Here is a 20488-nt window from a genome sequence, read left to right as displayed (position 1 = left end):
TCTGGAGGAGGGCATGGTGACCCACTCCAGTATTCTTGCCTGGAGAATCCCATGGACAGAGGAGACTAGCGGGCTAGAGTCCATAGGGTCGCACAGAGTCAGACACGACTGAAGCAACTTAGCATGCACACATGAGGGTACTAAGATCCTACAAACCACATGGTGTGGCCAAAAAAATTAAAAAGTAAATATTTTAAAAAATTATTATCATTCTCATTTGGCAGATGAGGAAATAACAGAGGCACAGAGAGGTTTTTAATGACTGGTCCAAGATCACTCAGCTTGAAAGTGACAAGCAGAACTCACACCAAGATATAACCGAAAAATCAAAAACACTATTTTGAAAAGATACATACACCCCAGTGTTCATAGCAGCATTATTTACAATTTGCCGAGGTACAGAAGGAGCAGACTGGTTCCATCAACAGATGAATGGATAAAGAAGATGTGGGATATATGTATATCTATATGTATACAATAGTAAACTATTCAGCCATAAAAAGAACGAAATTTCACTATTTGCAGCAACATGGATGGACTTGGAGGACATTATTCTAAGTGAAATAAGTCAGACAGAGAAGGACAAATACTGTATCACTTATATGTGGAATCTTAAAAATACAACCAACTAGTGAATATAACAAAAAAAGAAGTAGACTCACAGATATAGAGAAAAAGCCAGTGGTCACTAGTGGAAGGGCAATGGTAGGAGATTAAGAGGTGCAAACTGTTAGGCATAAAATAAAATACAAGGATATATTGTACAACATGGAGAATATAGCCAATACTTTACAGTAACTATAAATGGAGTATAACCTTTTAAAACCATGAGTCACTATGTTGTGCACCTGTAACTTATATAATATTGTAAAACAACTGAACTTCAACTTTAAAAAGAAAGAACTCACATCCAGGACTATCTGCCTTCTTGGCCTCAGCTCCTAAGCACTGTGATACCATCTGCCTAAGTGACATAAAATGAATTGTAAACTCTAAAGTGCTATCGAGATTTTAATCATTGATTTTATGTTTTTAATCTATAACTTTTTACCTGAAGCATCCAAATCTCACTCACCCATCATGGTGACATTTTTTTTACCGACTGCTCATCTGTGAGTGGCACAAGGATCTTTTGATATCTACGAATATTCCCATAAGACATAATCATAGCTTCTGGTTTTGTTTCAGATTAATCGTCAAGCCTTAAATGTTCTCTTTTCTGTCTTTGGCAAGGTGTCGGCCCAGGGCATTCAGTCCACGCCTCTGAACTTGGCAGTGAACTGGCGATGTGAACCAGCAAGCACCGACCTGCGCATAGATTACAAATACAATACAGATGCAATGACAACCGCCGTGGCCCTCAACAACGTGCAGTTCTTGGTCCCCGTGGATGGAGGGGTAACCAAGCTCCAGGCGGTGCTCCCACCAGCAGTCTGGTAAGGAGCTACCAGCCCCCTTCCTCTTCACCAAAGGGCTCCTTCTGGCAAAGGCTTGACAGACATTTTAGCATTGTGTTTCCTATAGGAAGAGACCACAGTAGGCCTGGGTGTCAGGGTTCAGGGCAGAAAACAGAAACTGCTGTAGCTATTTCAAGCACAAAATGATTTAACACAGGGATTTTGTTCATACACAAAAAGAAGAACAAGGTTTAGACTGCATCTCCAAGAATATTTCCCAGGACACTGCAGAACTGACCCACCAGGGCAGTTGCTACCTCTGCTTCAACCAGGAAGGAGAGAAAGCAGAAGGCTGTCAGTGGAGCCGTTGAATTCGAGAATCCACCACCCTCATGAGAATCCAAGGATAAGAAAGCTCCTCCTGGCACTGCCTAAACTACTTCTCTACAACTACAAAACTGAGACTGGACTGGAGCGCTGTTTATGAAGATTCCCCACATCATCTCAGGCTGCTGACTAGCAGAAAACAGCCCAAAAGGCATCAAGAAAATGGCCTCTGCCCTCCTTCTTTCCTCCAAATCTTAATTAGTGCATGTAATTGGTGGACCTTAGTCTGCATCTACCCTAATTACAAGGGAGTCTGAGTTTCATTTTGCAGTCTCTGTATTATTAAAAGGTACACTAGAGAAGGTATAGGAACAGGAAAAGAATAGACACCCAGTATCAATAATGGCTATAAATAGAGCCTATTCTCCTAAGGAAAAATATTACAGTGACTCCATATGCTTGTTAGAAGTAAAAAGTAGAACATTAGAAAAAAAGAATGTCAACCATGTAACAGCTTCAATTTAAATTACCTTAATTAATTGATCAACTAACACTTCCCTTCTATTTTTTCAGTAGATGTGTTAAATTTTTTTTAACCACACTGCCCTCTAAACATTTATCTCTCTGACAGTGTTGTGACAGTAAAGAAAGAAAAAGCAGAGGATTTGTGGATAGATGGATGGATGAGTGAAAGGATGGGTAGATGGAAAAATGGATAGATGGAAGGAGGGAGGGGAAGAGGAGGGAGGGGAAGAGGAGGGATGATAGATGGATATATAGATAATGCTTAAATTGTAGCTAAAATTTTTAAGATCATTTTTATTAATTAACACTTTGGAAAAATATGACATCCATTAAACAAAAACCCTTACATATGCAGAAGTCTTTTACCTATTTTATTTTTAGGAATGCTGACCAACAAAGAATATTGTGGAAGATTCCTGATATTTCTCAGAAGTCAGAAAATGGAGGTAATGTAATCACAGGCTTATTTTATTTAATATATAAAACTTAAATAACTGTCAGATATTAGAAAACTATTAATCAAAGTATCTTTAGCGCTAAAAGAAATCAAAGTATTTCAGTTAATTTTGTTGTGTATTATTATTTTTACCAATAAGAGAAAATAGTTCTTCAATGAATCCTCTGTTACCTCTTTTCCACCGAACACCCCACATCAAACAGACCATACATGAAGCAGAGACCTTCTAATGGAACATGTTTTCATTCTGTATCAGATCTCACACTCTGATAGTTTAGATATTTTTTACTTTCCTTGGATATTAATCATAAGCTGGAAATACATTGCCAAGTATCATGCTTCCAAATTTTGAAGTACCATTTGGCTGAATTACATTTTTATTGGTGTATTTTAAAAGTCATGAAAAATATTTCATGATAAATATTATTCACCACTGTTTTGTCCCTGAAATATACATATACTATGTTCTAGTAAGATTGATTTTGCATTTTAACCTTGAATACAATTTCCAAAATTATATCCAGAATGTTGTGTTGAATGTTACCTTTTAAACTGTTATCAATAATACTCTTTTTGTAGGGGTAGGTTCTTTATTGGCAAGATTTCAGTTATCTGAAGGCCCAAGCAAACCTTCGCCATTGGTTGTGCAGTTTACAAGTGAAGGAAGCACTCTTTCTGGCTGTGACATTGAACTTGTTGGAGCAGGGTACAGATTTTCACTCATCAAGAAAAGGTTTGCCGCAGGTAAGTGGGTATCTTGTGTGCTCATTTGCAAACAACAATATTGCCTTAGCTATTCTTCCTTAAGAAGGAATATGTTATGATTTTCTGATCGTCTTCCTCCTCTTCTTCTCCACTCCCAACCCCCATTTCCCATTGCAATCAGAAAGCAAACCAATTGTTAAATGAAGTAAAAATAGGGCAATAAACTGGGGAAATCAGAAATTAGGATGGATGGCCCTGCCTACTTATCATGGCTCTGGCCAGTTCTTACATGGGACTGACCTGTCATTCCCATTATATATGTGTGTACACTGAGGTTAATGATATAAATTCTACTATGTTATATTGACAAACAAGATAAATGCCATTTTGTTAGACTGACAAGCAAGATAAATGCTGTTTGGTCTCTTACCTGAAAATGCTTTTTATTCAGCAGATCTTCATAGATTTTAGACTCAGGCTCAGCTGAGATCTAAGAGTATCCATCTTTCATTTTAATAACAACTTAAAAAAGTCTAGGCCAAAGATCAGAACCAGTTACCTTGAGCGGAAATATGGTCATGAGACTCCTTTAGGGGGTCTCATGAGAATTTATTGGTAGGGATTCCCCAATATTAAGGTGATTTTTTTGTCAAGGATTTGCTGGGATACTTCCAGATTTTTATGGTTGCAGTATTGATATAATTATCAATTAGCCCCTTTCACTCTCAAAAATGGCCCACATTGAAAAGTAATTATATGATTACTCCTACTATAAGAAGTTGGATTCTCACATCCAGGAACAAATCTTCCAACCTATTCTGGACAAAACCCAAACCTCTGCAAAGTGTTCATATGTGGAAATGTGAAAAGGCAACACGTTGGTCTAGAAAACTGAAAACTTTAAACACTTTATATGTTTTATATTAGTGTTATACCCCTTGAGTATATAATACTTAGCTTTAAGGCAGGAAGAATAAAATGTTACCCACATAATAACCATATTATGGAGCTAGCAGATAACCTGTTGATATGTTGTTTTATTTTTCAGGAAAATACTTGGCAGATAACTAATAAAATCTTATGCAAGGATTTGGAGATTCATATAATGGAGAACTATTGTATAAGAAACAGGTTTTAATTTTGGTTTGATGAAAACAAACCAAAAATCTGCACTTGGGATATATCTGCTGGAAATGTCAGTGACTTTCAGCAATGATTTCCCTCACATGATACCATGATGACCAGTCCTACAGTATTTACTTCTAGGTGTAATATTGTTAATGGTTTTAAAATGTAATTATTGTATTTGTAAATTGTACTCATTCCAGTAAGGCGGTTAGATACTTGAGTTTTAGCATTTTACCATTCCTGAAATGGATGTAATTTAAACTGTGGTATGTAAATTTAATAGTAGTACTGTTGAATGGCACAATGCTTACAGAGGTAGATTGCATTTTGTCAATATATAAAATTTAAATATAATATTGTTAGCTGTCATAAAGGGGGTGCCATGCACAAAGAAAATTATGCAGAACCAGGAAAAAAATTTCCTTTTCTTCAGTCCTTAGTATGTTTTACTCTAGTGCTTAATAAAAATTCTATCTTCAAATGTTTAGTGGATTAAATTCAGAAACTATTTCAGAAAACAAAAAAAAATTCTAAAGTTACAGCATATTCAAAGAAAAGCATTAATTGCCACTTTTTAAAAAGCTTTTTTTTCAAACTGCAAATTTCATAAAAATGCAAACTGTGTAAACAGGGCCTCTTATTTTTATAACTTGTGTAAAAAGGGAAAGCAATTCATATTTAAAGTTTAAGTATATGAAATTATAAACAAGAATAAAGAAGATGTTGAAATCTTAACTACTCCCCTCCCTTCCACAGATTACCAGATATGGGGACTACTGAATAATCAGACTAAAACCAAAATTGTGGTTTTAAAATTTCAAGAATTTCCATGATTGAACTGGTCAACAACTTTTGCACAATATCTCTAGACAGAGACCCTCCCATCCAGCATGGAGAATTGTACCAAGCATCTTCCTCATTACCCACAGGAATCAAAACACTAACTCTAAAAAAAACAAAAAAAAAAAAGATTTCAGTCCCCTATTGAAATCCAGAAGTAGAATTTTAATCATCATTTATATTATATGGGAAGGAAAAAATAAGCTTTATAAATGAAATTCTAACCACATTATTGTGCAATAAATTTCCTTTTGGATAAGATTCATTGTATGTAACTATAAATCTTTGCCGTTCTTAGGGAATCAAAAAGAGAGATCAAAAATGTATGTTATGATTTCATTGTTGCAAGGTATAATAAAAACTGTAATTATTCAGTCTGGCCTCAATATGGGAATTCAGGATGAAGAAGTTCTTCTTCAGGAGTCCCAGCAAAACCTTCCTCCATTACAATCTGAAAACATGAATCTTTCTTTAAGTCATAGAACCTATTTTAACATAAACTCATTCCTGTTCTAGGTTATACTATTAAATAACTATAATTATTAAGTTGTTATGTTTATCATTAGTTGCTAAATTTTATTTACATCATTCATATTTGACAAAGAACTCTAGCCCCTTAAAATTTTAGAATCAAATTAAATTTTGTAAGCTTACTTTTAAAATGAAATTGTGACTGGCAATTGTTTATAGTGGAATTTTTTAAATTAATATTTGTACTCCTCAATCAGTGCTTGCTACCAAGAGACTGTTCAAAATGATCTGTTTTACCTAAGAAGAAGTCTTGCTGTGCAAACAAATTCTCGATTGGCTCCCCAAGCAGTCTGATGTTGAAGTTTTTTGAACAAGTAACTAATATAGTTACTTAGTCACTTTAAAGATATTCAGTTTTATTTTTAAATAAAAATAGAAAATGAAAACTTTTAAATCCCATAAAACATGGGGAAATTTCAAACACTGGAACCAATGGAGAGTAAGTAGCAGAAAATTGAGAATTATCCAGCATATGAATATAAAAATGTGTTTTTAAGATATTAATCCATGAGAAAACATATTAAATATTAACACAAAGCATATTAAAAATATGTAAATATTATTGGTTCTCATGTCTTGCTCATTATATTTTATTTTAAACCATTCTAGAGAGAATTAGTAATTAAACACAAGATTTTCCTTTTCATAGAATACTTTTGTTTATATTATAAAATGTAATTTAAAACAGATTAAATTAATCTCTAACATTATTCAAATGTCTCTAGATACCAAATTTGAAACTATGAAGATATCCTATGATTCCATAATTGGTCCTATGAAACAGAATAAAAGTCAATGATTTCAAAATTATTAATTAATTTTGAAATATTATTATTATTATTGAATAACAAGGACCTTAGTAGAGAATATATCCCTTCTTCTTTTGGAAAATAGGTCAAATAACAACACAATAAATTCATATCAGGGATTTAGATTTTGGTGGGTTTTTTTTAACCTTGTAGTTTATAATCTCCTGTTATTCTTGTATCCATAGTACTATACAATAAAGAATTAGTGTTAGGAAAAATGATCCTAGACAGTGAAAGTATAAAAGAAACATTAGGTCAGGTTCATTATCAATTCCTAAAACAAAATGTGCTAGTACATGTTCAGATTTTTAATACCAAACGTTAAAAGAAAAAGATTTCTCATTAGCCAGGACACCATTTCCTAAGTGTTATGATTAAAAAGATTCTGCTCTAACAAGATAGAAAATATGAATGTTTTATTTTGCAACATGGAAAATGTGTTTTTTAAATAAATTTCATATTTTTCACGTTATTTTAAAAAATAAATTTCTGTTAAGCATTAGTCTGAATTTTATCATAATTGGAACATATAGTTCCAAACAATTTAATTTTAAATTGTTTTTAAAGCTCTATTCTTCTCTACACTTACAGTCAAAATGAAAATTCACTGTATAGTATTTGGAAATGCATTTCACCTGTAAAGAAAGAATGTCTACATTTCAAATGGTTTCAAGTGAATACAGAGGAACCATTCCCTCCAGAAAGTCAAATTACAATTGTTTTGTTTTTATGAATTTTTAGTCAGTGTCAATCTGCAAAGTGAGGCCACAATTACTCATATTTCCATTTCCAAACATTCATTTCAAAGAAGTCTGGTAACTATATCAGCTCTACCACTAACTCTGTTATATGACCTTAGAAAATCACAGCCCTTTTAAATTTCTCAGCTTTAGAATGAGGCATTGGGATTGCCAGTGGTTTCCAAACTTTTCTTAACAGTTACTTTTTTCTACTGAAATTGCACATGAATTCATTTTAGCAAAATAACTAAAAACAATAAAGGAGTTCTTCCAGCAATTTAAATCTGGCTCTCCAGAGCACTGTTTAAACACCATAGTAACACAACTGTGATCTCTAAATCTCCCACCTCAGATGTTCCATGGTTCTACTTGACTAAGAGAGATCCACCTTTGGGGGCTTTACAATCACAGTACTTGATATACAATAAAAATTGATATTCTCTTGATGGATGTTAGCTCACTTAATCTTTATATCAACCCCCAAATGGTACATACTCTTTTTAATTAGTATTTTACAAATGGTGACATTGAGTCTTAGATTAATAATTTGCCCAAAGTGACATAGCAGCTGGAAGCAACCCAGTTATTTTGACAACAATGGGAGCAATTGACCTGTTTTACTTATTCATTCCAGGAAATGAACTCTTCTGTTTTATTTTACTATACATATTTCATTTGACTACCCAGGTAAAGGAGGCTATGAAAAATTAATACCAAAATAAGGATAATTCCCAAAGCAAAATTGTTGGGAAAGAATATTTCTCAAAGCATGATATGTGAACCACTTGTTTTATCATTTATTTAACAAGGGCAATGGTTTTGACTAAGGTATCACTATAACCCCAGAGCTTAGAAGATAGTGGGCATCAATAAATTTATACTGAATAAATAAATCTGTAGGGGTGGAGTTTAAGAATATGTACTTTGACAAGCACCCCAAATTTGAGAATCACTGCCCTAGTAGATCTCTCAAATACTTCTTAGTTCTGACATTGCAGAAGATTTTAGACATTCAATTATTACTTGAATACCATTTTTCTATTGAGCATGTTTTTTTTTTCCCCATTCAGTCTATTTAGCTTCCTCCAGGCTTGAAAGAAAACCAAGAGGTAGAGAGATTTGTGTAGGAAAACATCCCCTTTTTTTTAGCGTTCTTTTATTTTGTCTCAAAGTGGCCTAACATGCATTCTCTCATTTTCATTTTTCTGTCCTTTTGTCTATGTTGTCAACGATTAAAAGAAGTAGGGAGGGTGCAAGCTGTCATGAAATCCAGATAAAATGTCTCCTTTCCTGCCGGGGACACAGACCTCTAACTTGTGAGTTAACACTATTTACTTTGTAGGCCTTTGAGCAATGCTTTATCAGCATGGACTAGTGTAATTCCAAGAGAGCTGCACCAATCATTTTTGTTTTTCATTTTTTTTCTCAAAATTATCACAGTCTGTCAATTAAAGTTGAGTAATACAGTAAAATGTACTAAGGAGATGAGTTTATGGTTTGTTGGGGGTTTTTTCCTTCTTCGTTTTCTCTAAAAGATGATGCATTTGAGCAAAATCTCATTCAATCCAAATATATTCTTTTTGCTACATAATTTTCTGATCAGGATTTTTTAAAAATGGAAGCATAATTTTTTATGATATCAAAACTAGGATTATCTCTAAATACTTCTTTAAAAGTTAATGTAAAGTCAACATGCTATTTCCTTAAAATGAGTCAAATTAAATTGTTGATGTTAATGAAAAAATCAGTCTTTGTTACACTGATTAAAGAGACTGTTCTGGTGAACCATCCCACCTCCTTTAATGTGTGTGCTTCTCTCTTGAGGCTTTTTTTTGTTTTCCCACTCCTTTCTTTTTCTTTTTTTTTCATTTGGCAAACAGTAGTTAAATGCCATTTGCTCATTAGTGAATCAAACATGACTACCATTATATTACTTTTTGTCCATTGAATGCATGGAGGAAAAATGAGATAGGAATGCAATGTTTAAGTCCCTAAATATAAAAACAAACAACAAAACCCACTAGCATTTCTATTTCTTTGATATTCTGTCATCTGCTATAGGCAAGAACTGCATTTTAAATACATAATTGAATACTAAACATCCTTTTTGAAAGAATGTCAAATGTTAGGGTTTGTTGACTAACATTGGTCAGACCTCTTACAGTTGCTCATGTTTAATATCTGATTTTTATCCAAAATGAGTATTCCTAGGAGAGAATGTCACCTCCCTGTTTGTTGACATTCACCACAGGGATAACAGCTTATTCTCTAAGTTCGACTTCTAAAGTTATTTTTCCTTTGATTTACAGTATTTCTAATTATCTCCTTTATCTCTAAGGTAGTACATTGTCCATTCTAAGTACATCTTTAACCTTATAACAAAAGATGTTTCAGAGAAAAGCAAACTTTATGTGTCCCTTAACTGGTAAAAATAATAACAATAAGGAAAGGGTAATTTTACTTCATTCACCGTATTCTGGTATTTCCCAAATCATGTTCAACACTGCTGCTTCTGGCAAGTGTTCATTGTGGTCTGAGAATAAATGTTCCTAGACCACAGACCTCACTCCTTGGACGTTGTTAATTAATGTTAGTGCTTTAATGAAGCTTAAGAAAGTTTTGAATCAGGAAAACACTTTTTTCTAAACACATCTTGAAGAAACTTTAGAAAAGTTTTGTTTTACATATCTTTCAGCAACTTCAAATAATATAACCAGGAATGCTTTGAAAAAGATGCTTCTGGTTTTTTGTTTTAACCCTAAGGAAAATTTATGCCACTTTAAATGAATTAGTATCTACTTTAAAGTTCATTAGTATGTCTTAGTGACTTTTATCACCTAAAACATTCGAAACAGTAAAATTGTTTCACTAATTTTTTTAAGTACTATTTTTAAGATCTGCACCTATGGGTATCACATCATGCTGCAATCTGTTGGAGATGGTCCAGATTCTTTATAGAGGGTAATTAATACTTGTGAACAATCCTTGGTAATACTTTATCTAAATGCTTTAAGAAATTGAATCATGATGAATTGATGCTCACAGCGTTTTTATATAAGCTTGTTAGAAATTATATGAAAAACATTTCAGTTAAACCCAAGGAAAATGTGCTATTTAGCATAGATTTTGCAAGACTCCTACATTCTGTTACAAGCAGAGCATTACATAGTACTTTTTGCTTTGCTCTGTTTTGCAAATCAGTTGTTTTAATGACAAAGTTTCTTTAAAAATTCCTGGGTAAACTGTCTGTTATCAGAGAGAAAAGAGTAAAGCTGAATCACTTTACATTTCTCTAAATACAATTCAATTTTTAATTCAAAGTGTGTGAATCAGCATGATGGATTATCAGCCATTTATCATTTTTAAACATTCCATTGAATGACTATATCATGCAAATATTAATTCCATCTTACTTGTTCACTTGTTTATTACTTCGCTGACCTTTTCTTTTGGAAAAAAAAACTTTAGTATTTTTCATACATCTCCACTTTGAAATATTTTAAATGATACAAAAAATGACTAGCACTGGGATCACTGTCCCAGGGTCCAATGTCAGGTTTTTTCTTGTCCTTATGAGGTGATACGATGATAATTTTTATAGTTGTGATTTTGCAGGTCAGTATTTCATTTTTGCTTTCTTAATGGATATGCATGAGAGAGACTGACCTCTGCTTCATCTCCCTCCTTGTGTCTGCCTCTCTCTCAGTCTAAGGGAGTTGGAACATTGCTGCTGAATAATTTTTCATGAAAAAGCCCAGTGTTGGTATGATATGTAGCTGTCATCTATAAGCAGGGCTTCACTACAGGTCAAGCAGTTATTTGAAGAGCTGGCTTTTAAAACTGTTTGAAGAGTACTGGATTTCAATATACAAAGGATTTTTTTTTCACTTTGCATAGGAGAAGATCTAAAATAGTCAAATTTTATTTTTGTGCCTGCTAAGTGGCAATGTAAGGCATTTTTGTACTTTTAACAGTAAGAGAAACTAGGAAAAGAATCTCAGAAAAATTTAGCTGTATTTCTAAAAGTAATAAAATTCAGTCAGCTGTCTTTCTTTGGGAAAATGCTATTAGTGTATACTTTGAGTTGGTGGTAGCTTTTATTTAAAGATCTCCACAATATCTGTAGCAAAAGTAGACAATGTCTTTTTGACCTTGGATGGAGTAAATATTTTCACAAAATACCTTGAGCATAAAACATTTACAAAAAGAATTGTGGGCTAAAATACTCAAAATACTTTGAAAATCAGTTAAAATGTTGATGACTGGCTCTTTTTCCTACATGTGTAATTCAACAGAGAATACTTTATTCTCATAGCCGTAACTGCTTTGTCTGTGATGAAATCTCTATTGCTTCTGTGCTGTGCTCAAGAAAAAACCAGCAAAAGAATCATGGGTTTGTTCCTTCACAGAACTGCCCAAAGCTCTCTGATGAGCCATGGTGATATGAATGTGTAATACTGACTTCTTGAAGATAATCATGAGAACATTTTAATGTTACTTGCCTTATACATTAGAAAAAAACATGGGTATCATTTTTTGTAAATAATGATTTTTACAAATGTTTTTTTCCTTCATAATTTTCCCAATCACCCATTTCACAAAATTCTGAATATGCAATTATTTATCATGGCACATTACTGCACCTAGGGTTCCCATTTCAGGACAAAGTTTAATTATATGTGAGAACAAAATCAAATATCTCAGTAAATTGTTATTTCAATGTAATTTTTCTGGAAAATAAATGAAAAACAAAAATAAATTGAGTTGTGAATCTCTTTTATTACCAGCCTCTTAAAATTTTACCACGTTTCTGGAAAAGTCATTGCTTATTTAGGGTGGACATGGTGGGCAGAAGTGGGGGCACAGTGCAAGGGGCTTTAGAGTTGGACAAATCTTAGCTCTATAACTAGAGTCTTGAGTACGTTACTCAGTGATTCTTCATTTCCTTAAATAAAGTTAATAACACCTTATCCTGGGGCCATTGAACAGATTAAATGAGATAATATTTACCAGTCACTTAACAATTCCTATTACAAAGATTGAAGGCAAAAGCAGAATAGGGAGGCAGAGGATGAGGTGGTTAGATAGCATCACCAACTCAGTGGACGTGAATTTGAGCAAACTCTAGGAGACAGTGAAGGACAGGGAAGCCTGGCCTGCTGCAGTCAAAGTCACAGAGAGTTGACTAGACAACCACAACAACAGTTACGTAGTGAATAGCCACAATCCTCTCCTGGGCTTATTTTTCTCTGAATAGCAATTGAGATGGGCCCGAAAATGTTACTGCTCTTCCTCCAATACTATCCTAACCTTTATGTGCTCTATCCTTATCCAGATGTATTGTGATTGACAGGCAATTCTAGCTGCCCTGGGCACTCATCAAAGGACCTGCACCAGGCTAGGTGCTTAGAGGCACCATCTTATTTCTGTCTCCAATGACTGCCCACTTTGTGAGGGTCCCTTCAAGGTCTGGTGTTTTCCCCTTGTGCTGAGGGAGGGGTTCTGCAGTTATAAGGGGGATAGTTATTAAGGAGAAGGGTCCAGTGTTTGTGTCAGGTAAGTCCTCAATCCCAAACAGCCTCCATTTCAAATCTGCTTAAACTTTAAGGGCTGGGGAGGATGATGTTAAGGAAAGTGTAGAAAAGTATGAAAGTTTGTAATGCATGAAAGATAAGCCTGTGAGTTCCAAGGGGTCTTGGGCATATTATTTATTATCTCAGAATCTCAATTCTCTAAATCTGTAAAGAACTAACAACCCTTTCTTGAAAGAGTTGTTGGGACGACTGGGTAAAACTAAAGCTGTTTGCCAGTACCTGGTAAATGTAATTATTCCTATTATCAACCACACAATGGGATGCGGGGTCAGGGGTCCGGGGAGGGGATGGGGCTGCTTTACTTTCTCTCTGTGCCTCGCATTTCCTGTCCTAGGAACCGGCGGCATTTCCTATCCCAGTCCCCGACATCTGCAAAAGGAAAGTGATGAGGGCTCTCGGGCCTGCCTCTTGAGTCCCCGATGTCCCCCTCGCTATAGAATGACCGGCTCCTCCGCAGCCCGCGGCCACCCCACGGCACAGCCGGGCTCGGGACAGCCCGCTCGGGCAGTGACGAGGGGCTCCCTTACAGCCTTAGAGGACCAGGCAACCACTGTTCCTGCCTGGGGCGGGCCAAGGACTCTGTTTGGGAAGGTCACCTTGGAGACAAGCCGCGTAGTCCAGTGGGAGTGCGGGAGTGCGCGGGCAGAAAGGAAGCCTGGGAGGCGGGAGCCTTGCCAGGCGCCCTGCAGTGGAGGAGCCTGCGGTCTCGGAGGCCCCGGGCCGAGCCGTGCCGGCAGCTCCAGCTCCAGCCCTGCCTCAGGTAAGCGCGGCCTCTCCGCAGAGCGCCTGGGCAGCAGCAGAGACCGAAGCACAAGTGCGAGGGCGGGGGAGCTAAGGAGGGAGGGCCCGGTGTTAAGAAACGGTCTGCCTGCCTTGTCCACGACCTCTCTCCCCCATGCCTTATTCCTCCTCCCTCCCAGAAATTAGAGAAAAGTGACCCCAATTTTCAGAACTGGAAAGCTTGCCTGGCCTTTGGTTCCCTGCCCACCTGCCTGTCTGGGCTTTAGAGTGATGCCCAGTGCAGAGCTGGCCAGCCGGGTTGGGTTGTGGAGCAACTTGAGTTCTGAGCAGTCTACCTGAGGTCTGCTTGGAGACACCAGCAGCCTTTGCCTCTCGGGACCTCTAGGTCTGGATTCTGGCCTGCCCGGCAGCTTTGGAAAAAGGTGAACAGACTCAGGTATGTGTGTGTCACTTTAAGAAGAAACCCGAACAACCCTCTTAAACAGGCTCAGTATGTCTTGTCCACACGTACACACGCTCAGACACTCTCATGTACACAGACAGACTCCTACACACAAATGCACACACATGCAGTGCACAGACATGTCACACACAAAGGTGCACACACAGACACAGCAACACACGCTCAGGTACACAGATAATCATACCCACAGGTGCACACACAAAGAGATGCTCTCACTGGCTCATATCATGGGGATACACTCGTGTTCATACACAAACAAGTACATGCCCACAGAGACACACGCTCACAGAGATGCTCACACCCGTGTACACAATCTCACAGGTCCACAATCACACACACATCCCACTGCCTCTCTCTCTAACGCACAGGACCTCCGCTGTGTTTGCGTACCCGTCAGTACCCTTTGCCTCTGTCTACCCTGATGCTGATTACACTGGGGTTCTAGGTTGTATTCTTGTCAGCTCTACCCATTTCAACTGCCACCTTTTTGAAGGTAGGGATTGTTTCTGTCTTAATTTATTGCTTAGCACAGTCTATGATTATGTGTGTGTAGACAATAGGGCAGTAGAATTCTAGTCCAAGTTCTGGGAAGTCCATCCCTACTAGCAGCTTTTTCACGAGCATTAGTGAAAAGAGGTAGGTTTTCCAATAAATTACTTTGTGAAAATTTCTGTTTGCTCTTTATGAAGTAAATCACTGTTGCTTGGCTGTGGGGAATACCCTTTGGAGAAGCAGTTCATCTTAATTTTTAAACAACAAATATTAATTATCAAGTTTCATTGAGATTAAATTTGAAAGGGGACAATAAAAATATTGTTTTCTGGTGTGTGATAGTATCTTTCTTGTACATAAGGCTCTCTTTTTTCAGTAACTTTAACATCTTTTGCAGTTAAGTATTTTTGCTGCAGTGTAATATCTGCTTATGTGAATTAAATATGCTATTGCATAAGTAAAAGTTATCAGTTATCATTTTTCCAGTTATACTGACCAGAACAACAATATATACTAAATATCACTCTTAAGGAAACCCCACTTCCCTATTCAAAAATGGTTTAAAAAAAGCATCTATGTACTTTATTTAGAATAAGTCTCGTGTTATACTAAAGTATTTTCAGATCTTTTGTTCAATATCTTACAAAAGTTTTCCTCCATAGATTATGATGATGTCAGACATTGCTAAAGACAGAACCGCTCATTTGCTGAAGAAGAGGGGCAGTGTGTCTTCTCTAAGTAGTCATGAGTTCTGGCGGAAGGAACCTCATGGGCGTGCCAAAGAGTGAGTAACTGAGTATCCGTTAACAAACTCAATTATTGAATAAAAAGGTTCATGATATTTATCAGGAGGAAAAAAAAAAAGCATTTCCTTTGGGACATAAAATGGGAGAAAAACATGCAAGTACATGGCTATATTTTTTAAAAGACAGAATACTAGATATATCATGGTGATCATTTTGAAATGTATAACAATATTGAATCACTGTGTTATGCATCAAGAAAAAGAAGAAATAGAGCAAGAAAATTTAAGTGATAAGTTGACACAGCAGCATTTTTATAATTTCAGAGACTATCCCAAAAAGTCATCTACTAAAAAGAATGTCATATGCAGTTTGACAAGCTACTTCTTCCATTGTCTCCTTAATTCTACTCCTCAATATTATATGAATACATCATTTTTGCATTTTTATAATCTCTCTATATATACATACAATGCATTTAGCATTATTTTAAACAAATTTTGTAATGTATTGTCATAGTCTTTGCCCATATCCTTTTAAATGGTTGCATAATATTTTTGTCAACCTAAAATTCTGGGTTAGCTAACCATTTTCCAATTACTGAACTTTTGTTTGTTTCCACTTTTTAAATTTGTTACTGTGTAAGAAGTCTCTGCTTGTTTTCTTCCCAAAAGTATTATTAGCGGGTCAAAGGCTAGTAAATACATTTTTTGTCTCTTGCTTACATATTGCATTTGCTCTCCTAAAAAAGATGAATTAATTTTTAATACTTTCATAGACTCTTTTTTTTACTGCTCTTGGGAAGAAAACCAAACAAATTGTCCAATGCAAGGGTCAAATAATTTATATAATAGACTTTCCTTCTTAAGAGTTTCCACGGGATTGAAAGATGTAGCATATTCATTTCCATGATTGCAAAGCAGGAACTGGTGTATCTGGTGGAACAAAGCCAGAAGAACTGCAAGAGACACATTCAAATTCTGAAACCAAATTGTTCTGCTCTCAGAATGTACTAATGCACTTACTCAAAATTCCACTTTTCAACCCTGGATTTTGTGAATTGCAAGTATTATACAATCTCTCTCTCTTACAGATAGGAAATATAAAGGAATAGCAACCTCAGTACACATTAGAAGTAACGATGGGAGAATAATTAACCTCTACAGGATCTGATCCTAAGTCAATTTGGTTGCTATTTCTAACATTTGTGTAAGAGTTTTAAAAATTATTCTAAAATACTTATTAGATTAAGTTCAATTTTTAGAAGAAAATATTATAATAATAATCTGACATATATCCTGGTGCTGTGATTTAAAATACACTATTCTCATCCAAAAACTAAACTACCATCCCTACTTGCATAATTTTCATTTACTTCTTCCCCTTCAGAGCAATTAGAAATTCATGTAGAGTCAGAACATGGCCCAATTTGGAGAATTAAAGATCATGGTAAAGAATCCACCAGCAATGCAGGAGATGCAGGTTCAAGCCCTGGGTTGGGAAGATCCCCTGGAGAAGGGAATGGCTACCCACTCCAGTATGTTTGTCTGGAGAATCCCATGAACAGAGGAGCCTGGCAGGCTACAGTCCATGGGGTCGCAAAGAGTTGGACATGACTAAGCAGCTAATACTTTCACGTTTCACTTTTCTTATTTTATTGATAAAGTATAAATATAAATTAAAAGCTAACAAGAACACAAAAAGAGTTTTAGCAACACAGTAGGAAAAAAATTTTACTAACAAAAACATTTCAGTGATCATTATTTGGATATATTTCAAGGTCAGAAATTGGGACTCTCAAACAAATTATTCAGATTGGATCCTCTAATAGAGCTTTTTATTTCTTAAATAGCAAATGAACAGCTTCCAAGCACTCCTGAATGCAGAGGCCATTCAGGAGGCTACCTCCCAACTTTAACTCCCTCTTACTTCCCATGGTCTTCATCCTTGCGGGGGACCAGGTGTACGGGTGATTCTCCTTTATGAAATAGGTCTACAACTAGTAGAAAAACTCTGAATGCTTAGTGACTTTCAAATGCAGTATTGTTTTGAAGTGGTTTTTGGAAAAGCAGATGCCTTTCCTTTGAAAGTTATAGCAAAACAGTTTTTTGAATAGATTAATTTTTTTTTTTAATTGTAGTGGTTTTTGTCATACATTGACAAGAATCAGCCATGGTTTTACATGTATTCCCCATCCCAATCCCCCCTCCCACCTCCCTCTCCGCCCGATCCCTCTGGGTCTTCCCAGTGCACCAGGCCCGAGCACTTGTCTCATGCATCCAACCTGGGCTGGTGATCTGTTTCACCCTAGATAATATACATGTTTTGATGCTGTTCTCTTGAAACATCCCACCCTCGCCTTCTCCCAGAGTCCACAAGTCTGTTCTATACATCTGTGTCTCTTTTTCTGTTTTGCATATAGGGTTATCGTTACCATCTTTCTAAATTCCATATATATGTGTTAGTATACTGTAATGGTCTTTATCTTTCTGGCTTACTTCACTCTGTATAATGGGCTCCAGTTTCATCCATCTCATTAGAACTGATTCAAATGAATTCTTTTTAATGGCTGAGTAATATTCCATGGTGTATATGTACCACAGCTTCCTTATCCATTCATCTGCTGATGGGCATCTAGGTTGCTTCCATGTCCTGGCTATGATAAAAACAGTGCTGCGATGAACGTTGGGGTGCATGTGTCTCTTTCAGATCTGGTTTCCTTGGTGTGTATGCCCAAAAGTGGGATTGCTGGGTCTTATGGCAGTTCTATTTCCAGTTTTTTAAGGAATCTCCACACTGTTTTCCATAGCGGCTGTACTAGTTTGCATTCCCGCCAACAGTGTAAGAGGGTTCCCTTTTCTCCACATCCTCTCCAGCATTTATTGCTTGTAGACTTTTGGATAGCAGCCATCCTGACTGGAATGTAATGGTACCTCATTGTGGTTTTGGTTTGCATTTCTCTGATAATGAGTGATGTTGAGCACCTTTTCATGTGTTTTTTAGCCATCTGTATGTCTTCCTTGGAGAAATGTCTGTTTAGTTCTTTGGCCCATTTATTGATTGGGTCATTTATTTTTCTGGAATTGAGCTGGAGGAGTTGCTTGTATATCTTTGAGATTAATCCTTTGTCTGTTGCTTCATTTGCTATTATTTTCTCCCAATCTGAGGGCTGTCTTTTCACCTTGCTTATAGTTTCCTTTGTTGTGCAAAAGCTTTTAAGTTTCATTAGGTCCCATTTGTTTATTTTTGCTTTTGTTTCTAATATTCTGGGATATGGGTCATAGAGGATCCTGCTGTGATTTATGTCAGAGAGTGTTTTGCCTATGTTCTCCTCTAGGAGTTTTATAGTTTCTGGTGAATAGATTAATTTCAATAGTATAAAGCATGTGCTGAAGTATGCTGCTACTAAGTACTAAGTATGCATTTAAGTACCACTAAGTACTAAGTATGCATATAAGTACTAAGTACGCATGGTGCTCTTTCTATGAAAGAGATGCTATTATCATCTTCCTCTTACAAATGAAGAAACAAATGGTTAGAGAGTTTGAGGTTCCAACACTACAGAATTAACAAGTGGTAAAATGGGCTTTTGTTTATAGTCAAAAATTCTCATTCTCTCAAAATTGGTTATCTATGTGTAACTTGCATTCATGAAACTCTTCTATTCATTCACCAGAACCTTCTGTTTCCCATCCATGGGTAAGAGTATTTACAATGACATCTTTCTTTTTGGAAGCAAGCTTTGGCAGCCTTCAAAGAGTACTTGAACAGATGTACTGCTCTGGTGTCCGTAAAATGGACTTAGAGGCCTGAGGTTAAGTTACTTTCCCAGGAGCATGTGACGTGATATTTATCTGTGAGGCCAATAGTTTAACTGGTAGGTCAGGCCTAAGGTTGAAGGCTGAAGAGTATGTCTCTTGCCTCAAACCAAAATTACGTGATGTCATGAACCAGAGTTTTGATAGATCCCACATCCCTCAGCTTGAACCCACTGGTGGCATCTGACACACTAGTTGTCACACTATATTCTTCCCCTTATTCATTTATTTAAGGTTTATTAAGCTTCAACTCTGTGCCAAATGTTAGGTGTATAAAGGTGACTAATTGTAGGGTTATTCTTCTCTGGAGAAGCTCATTTTTCACTTAAACTGAAAGTCGTCTGGTAGTCATTTTTTCTGAAAAAAATGGAAAAGATCATTCATTTCTTTATTTCAAATAAATGTTTTTTGAGCAATGAGTAGTTAGTGAATCACACAGAAATAATCTGGTGGGAAAGGCAATGAACAAACCATTTTAGAGGTGATGAATTTATTCTGTGATTCCAACCTATACTGCTTGAGTCACTATGTGCAGTTAAAAATTATGTTGCCTGGCCTGTTTCTTCATTCTGATAAGTTCAGTTGCTCTCTTAATCAAACTAAAGCTCCCAACAAGATATGGATGAGACCCCGCTTCCCACCAAAGAGAGAGAAGCTTGAGAAACTGCGTTGGCCATGTTCTTAAATTAAACTACAATAATAGCTAATATTGGGCTTCCATGGTGGCTCCAATTTGATAGCTAAGACAATAAAGAATCTACCTGCCAATGCAGGAGACCTGTCTTCGATCCCTGGGTCCAGAAGATCCCCTGGAGAAGCGAATGGCAACCCACTCCAGTATTCTTGCCTGGGAATTCCATGGACAAAGGAGCCTGGTGGGCCACAGTCCATGGGGTCACAAAAGAGTTGGACATGACTTAGCGACTAAACATCAACAACAATAGCTAATATTATGTTGTGCTCAATAGATACATCACATACAATATCCATATGAATCTCATAAAAATCCTATTGGTTAAGTAAAGAAGATATTTTTGTTATCCCCATTTATCTCATTTATTATCTTATTTATCTCAGGAGCAGAGCTGAGTTGAAAATATATGGCACTGCATAGCACATTGTCATCGCCAACATGAGTGGGATGCCTTGTTTCTTGTTTGCCTGATTTTCCCTCTTCC

The 20488-nt window shown here is 36.3% G+C and overlaps 2 protein-coding genes across 24 annotated transcripts in view; both read left to right on the top strand.

Moving 5' to 3' along the window:
• SGIP1 (SH3GL interacting endocytic adaptor 1) overlaps positions 1 to 9244 on the top strand; it is a 229972-nt gene extending 220728 nt beyond the window's left edge. For all 21 annotated transcript variants that reach the window (XM_070467995.1, XM_070467999.1, XM_070467996.1 and 18 more), the window contains 4 exons: positions 1234 to 1436; positions 2631 to 2695; positions 3286 to 3450; positions 4460 to 9244. In XM_070467995.1, the coding sequence (XP_070324096.1) occupies positions 1234 to 1436; positions 2631 to 2695; positions 3286 to 3450; positions 4460 to 4482 (456 nt within the window). In that variant the 3' untranslated portion in view covers positions 4483 to 9244. The remainder of the gene's footprint in view (positions 1 to 1233; positions 1437 to 2630; positions 2696 to 3285; positions 3451 to 4459) is intronic.
• Positions 9245 to 13412: 4168 nt separating this feature from the next.
• Positions 13413 to 20488, top strand: part of DYNLT5 (dynein light chain Tctex-type family member 5) — a 28942-nt gene continuing 21866 nt past the window's right edge. Inside the window, exons 1-4 of one of the 3 annotated variants that reach the window (XM_020877764.2) lie at positions 13413 to 13813; positions 14180 to 14230; positions 14626 to 14750; positions 15412 to 15533. In XM_020877764.2, the coding sequence (XP_020733423.2) occupies positions 15415 to 15533 (119 nt within the window). In that variant the 5' untranslated portion in view covers positions 13413 to 13813; positions 14180 to 14230; positions 14626 to 14750; positions 15412 to 15414. The remainder of the gene's footprint in view (positions 13814 to 14179; positions 14231 to 14625; positions 14751 to 15411; positions 15534 to 20488) is intronic. The other 2 variants (XM_070467993.1, XM_020877763.2) reach the window with 2 other exon arrangements.

The sequence above is a fragment of the Odocoileus virginianus genome, chromosome 5 (assembly GCF_023699985.2).
Source record: "Odocoileus virginianus isolate 20LAN1187 ecotype Illinois chromosome 5, Ovbor_1.2, whole genome shotgun sequence".
NCBI classification, from domain to species: Eukaryota; Metazoa; Chordata; class Mammalia; order Artiodactyla; family Cervidae; genus Odocoileus; species Odocoileus virginianus.
This window is presented reverse-complemented; position numbering and strand designations above follow the sequence as displayed.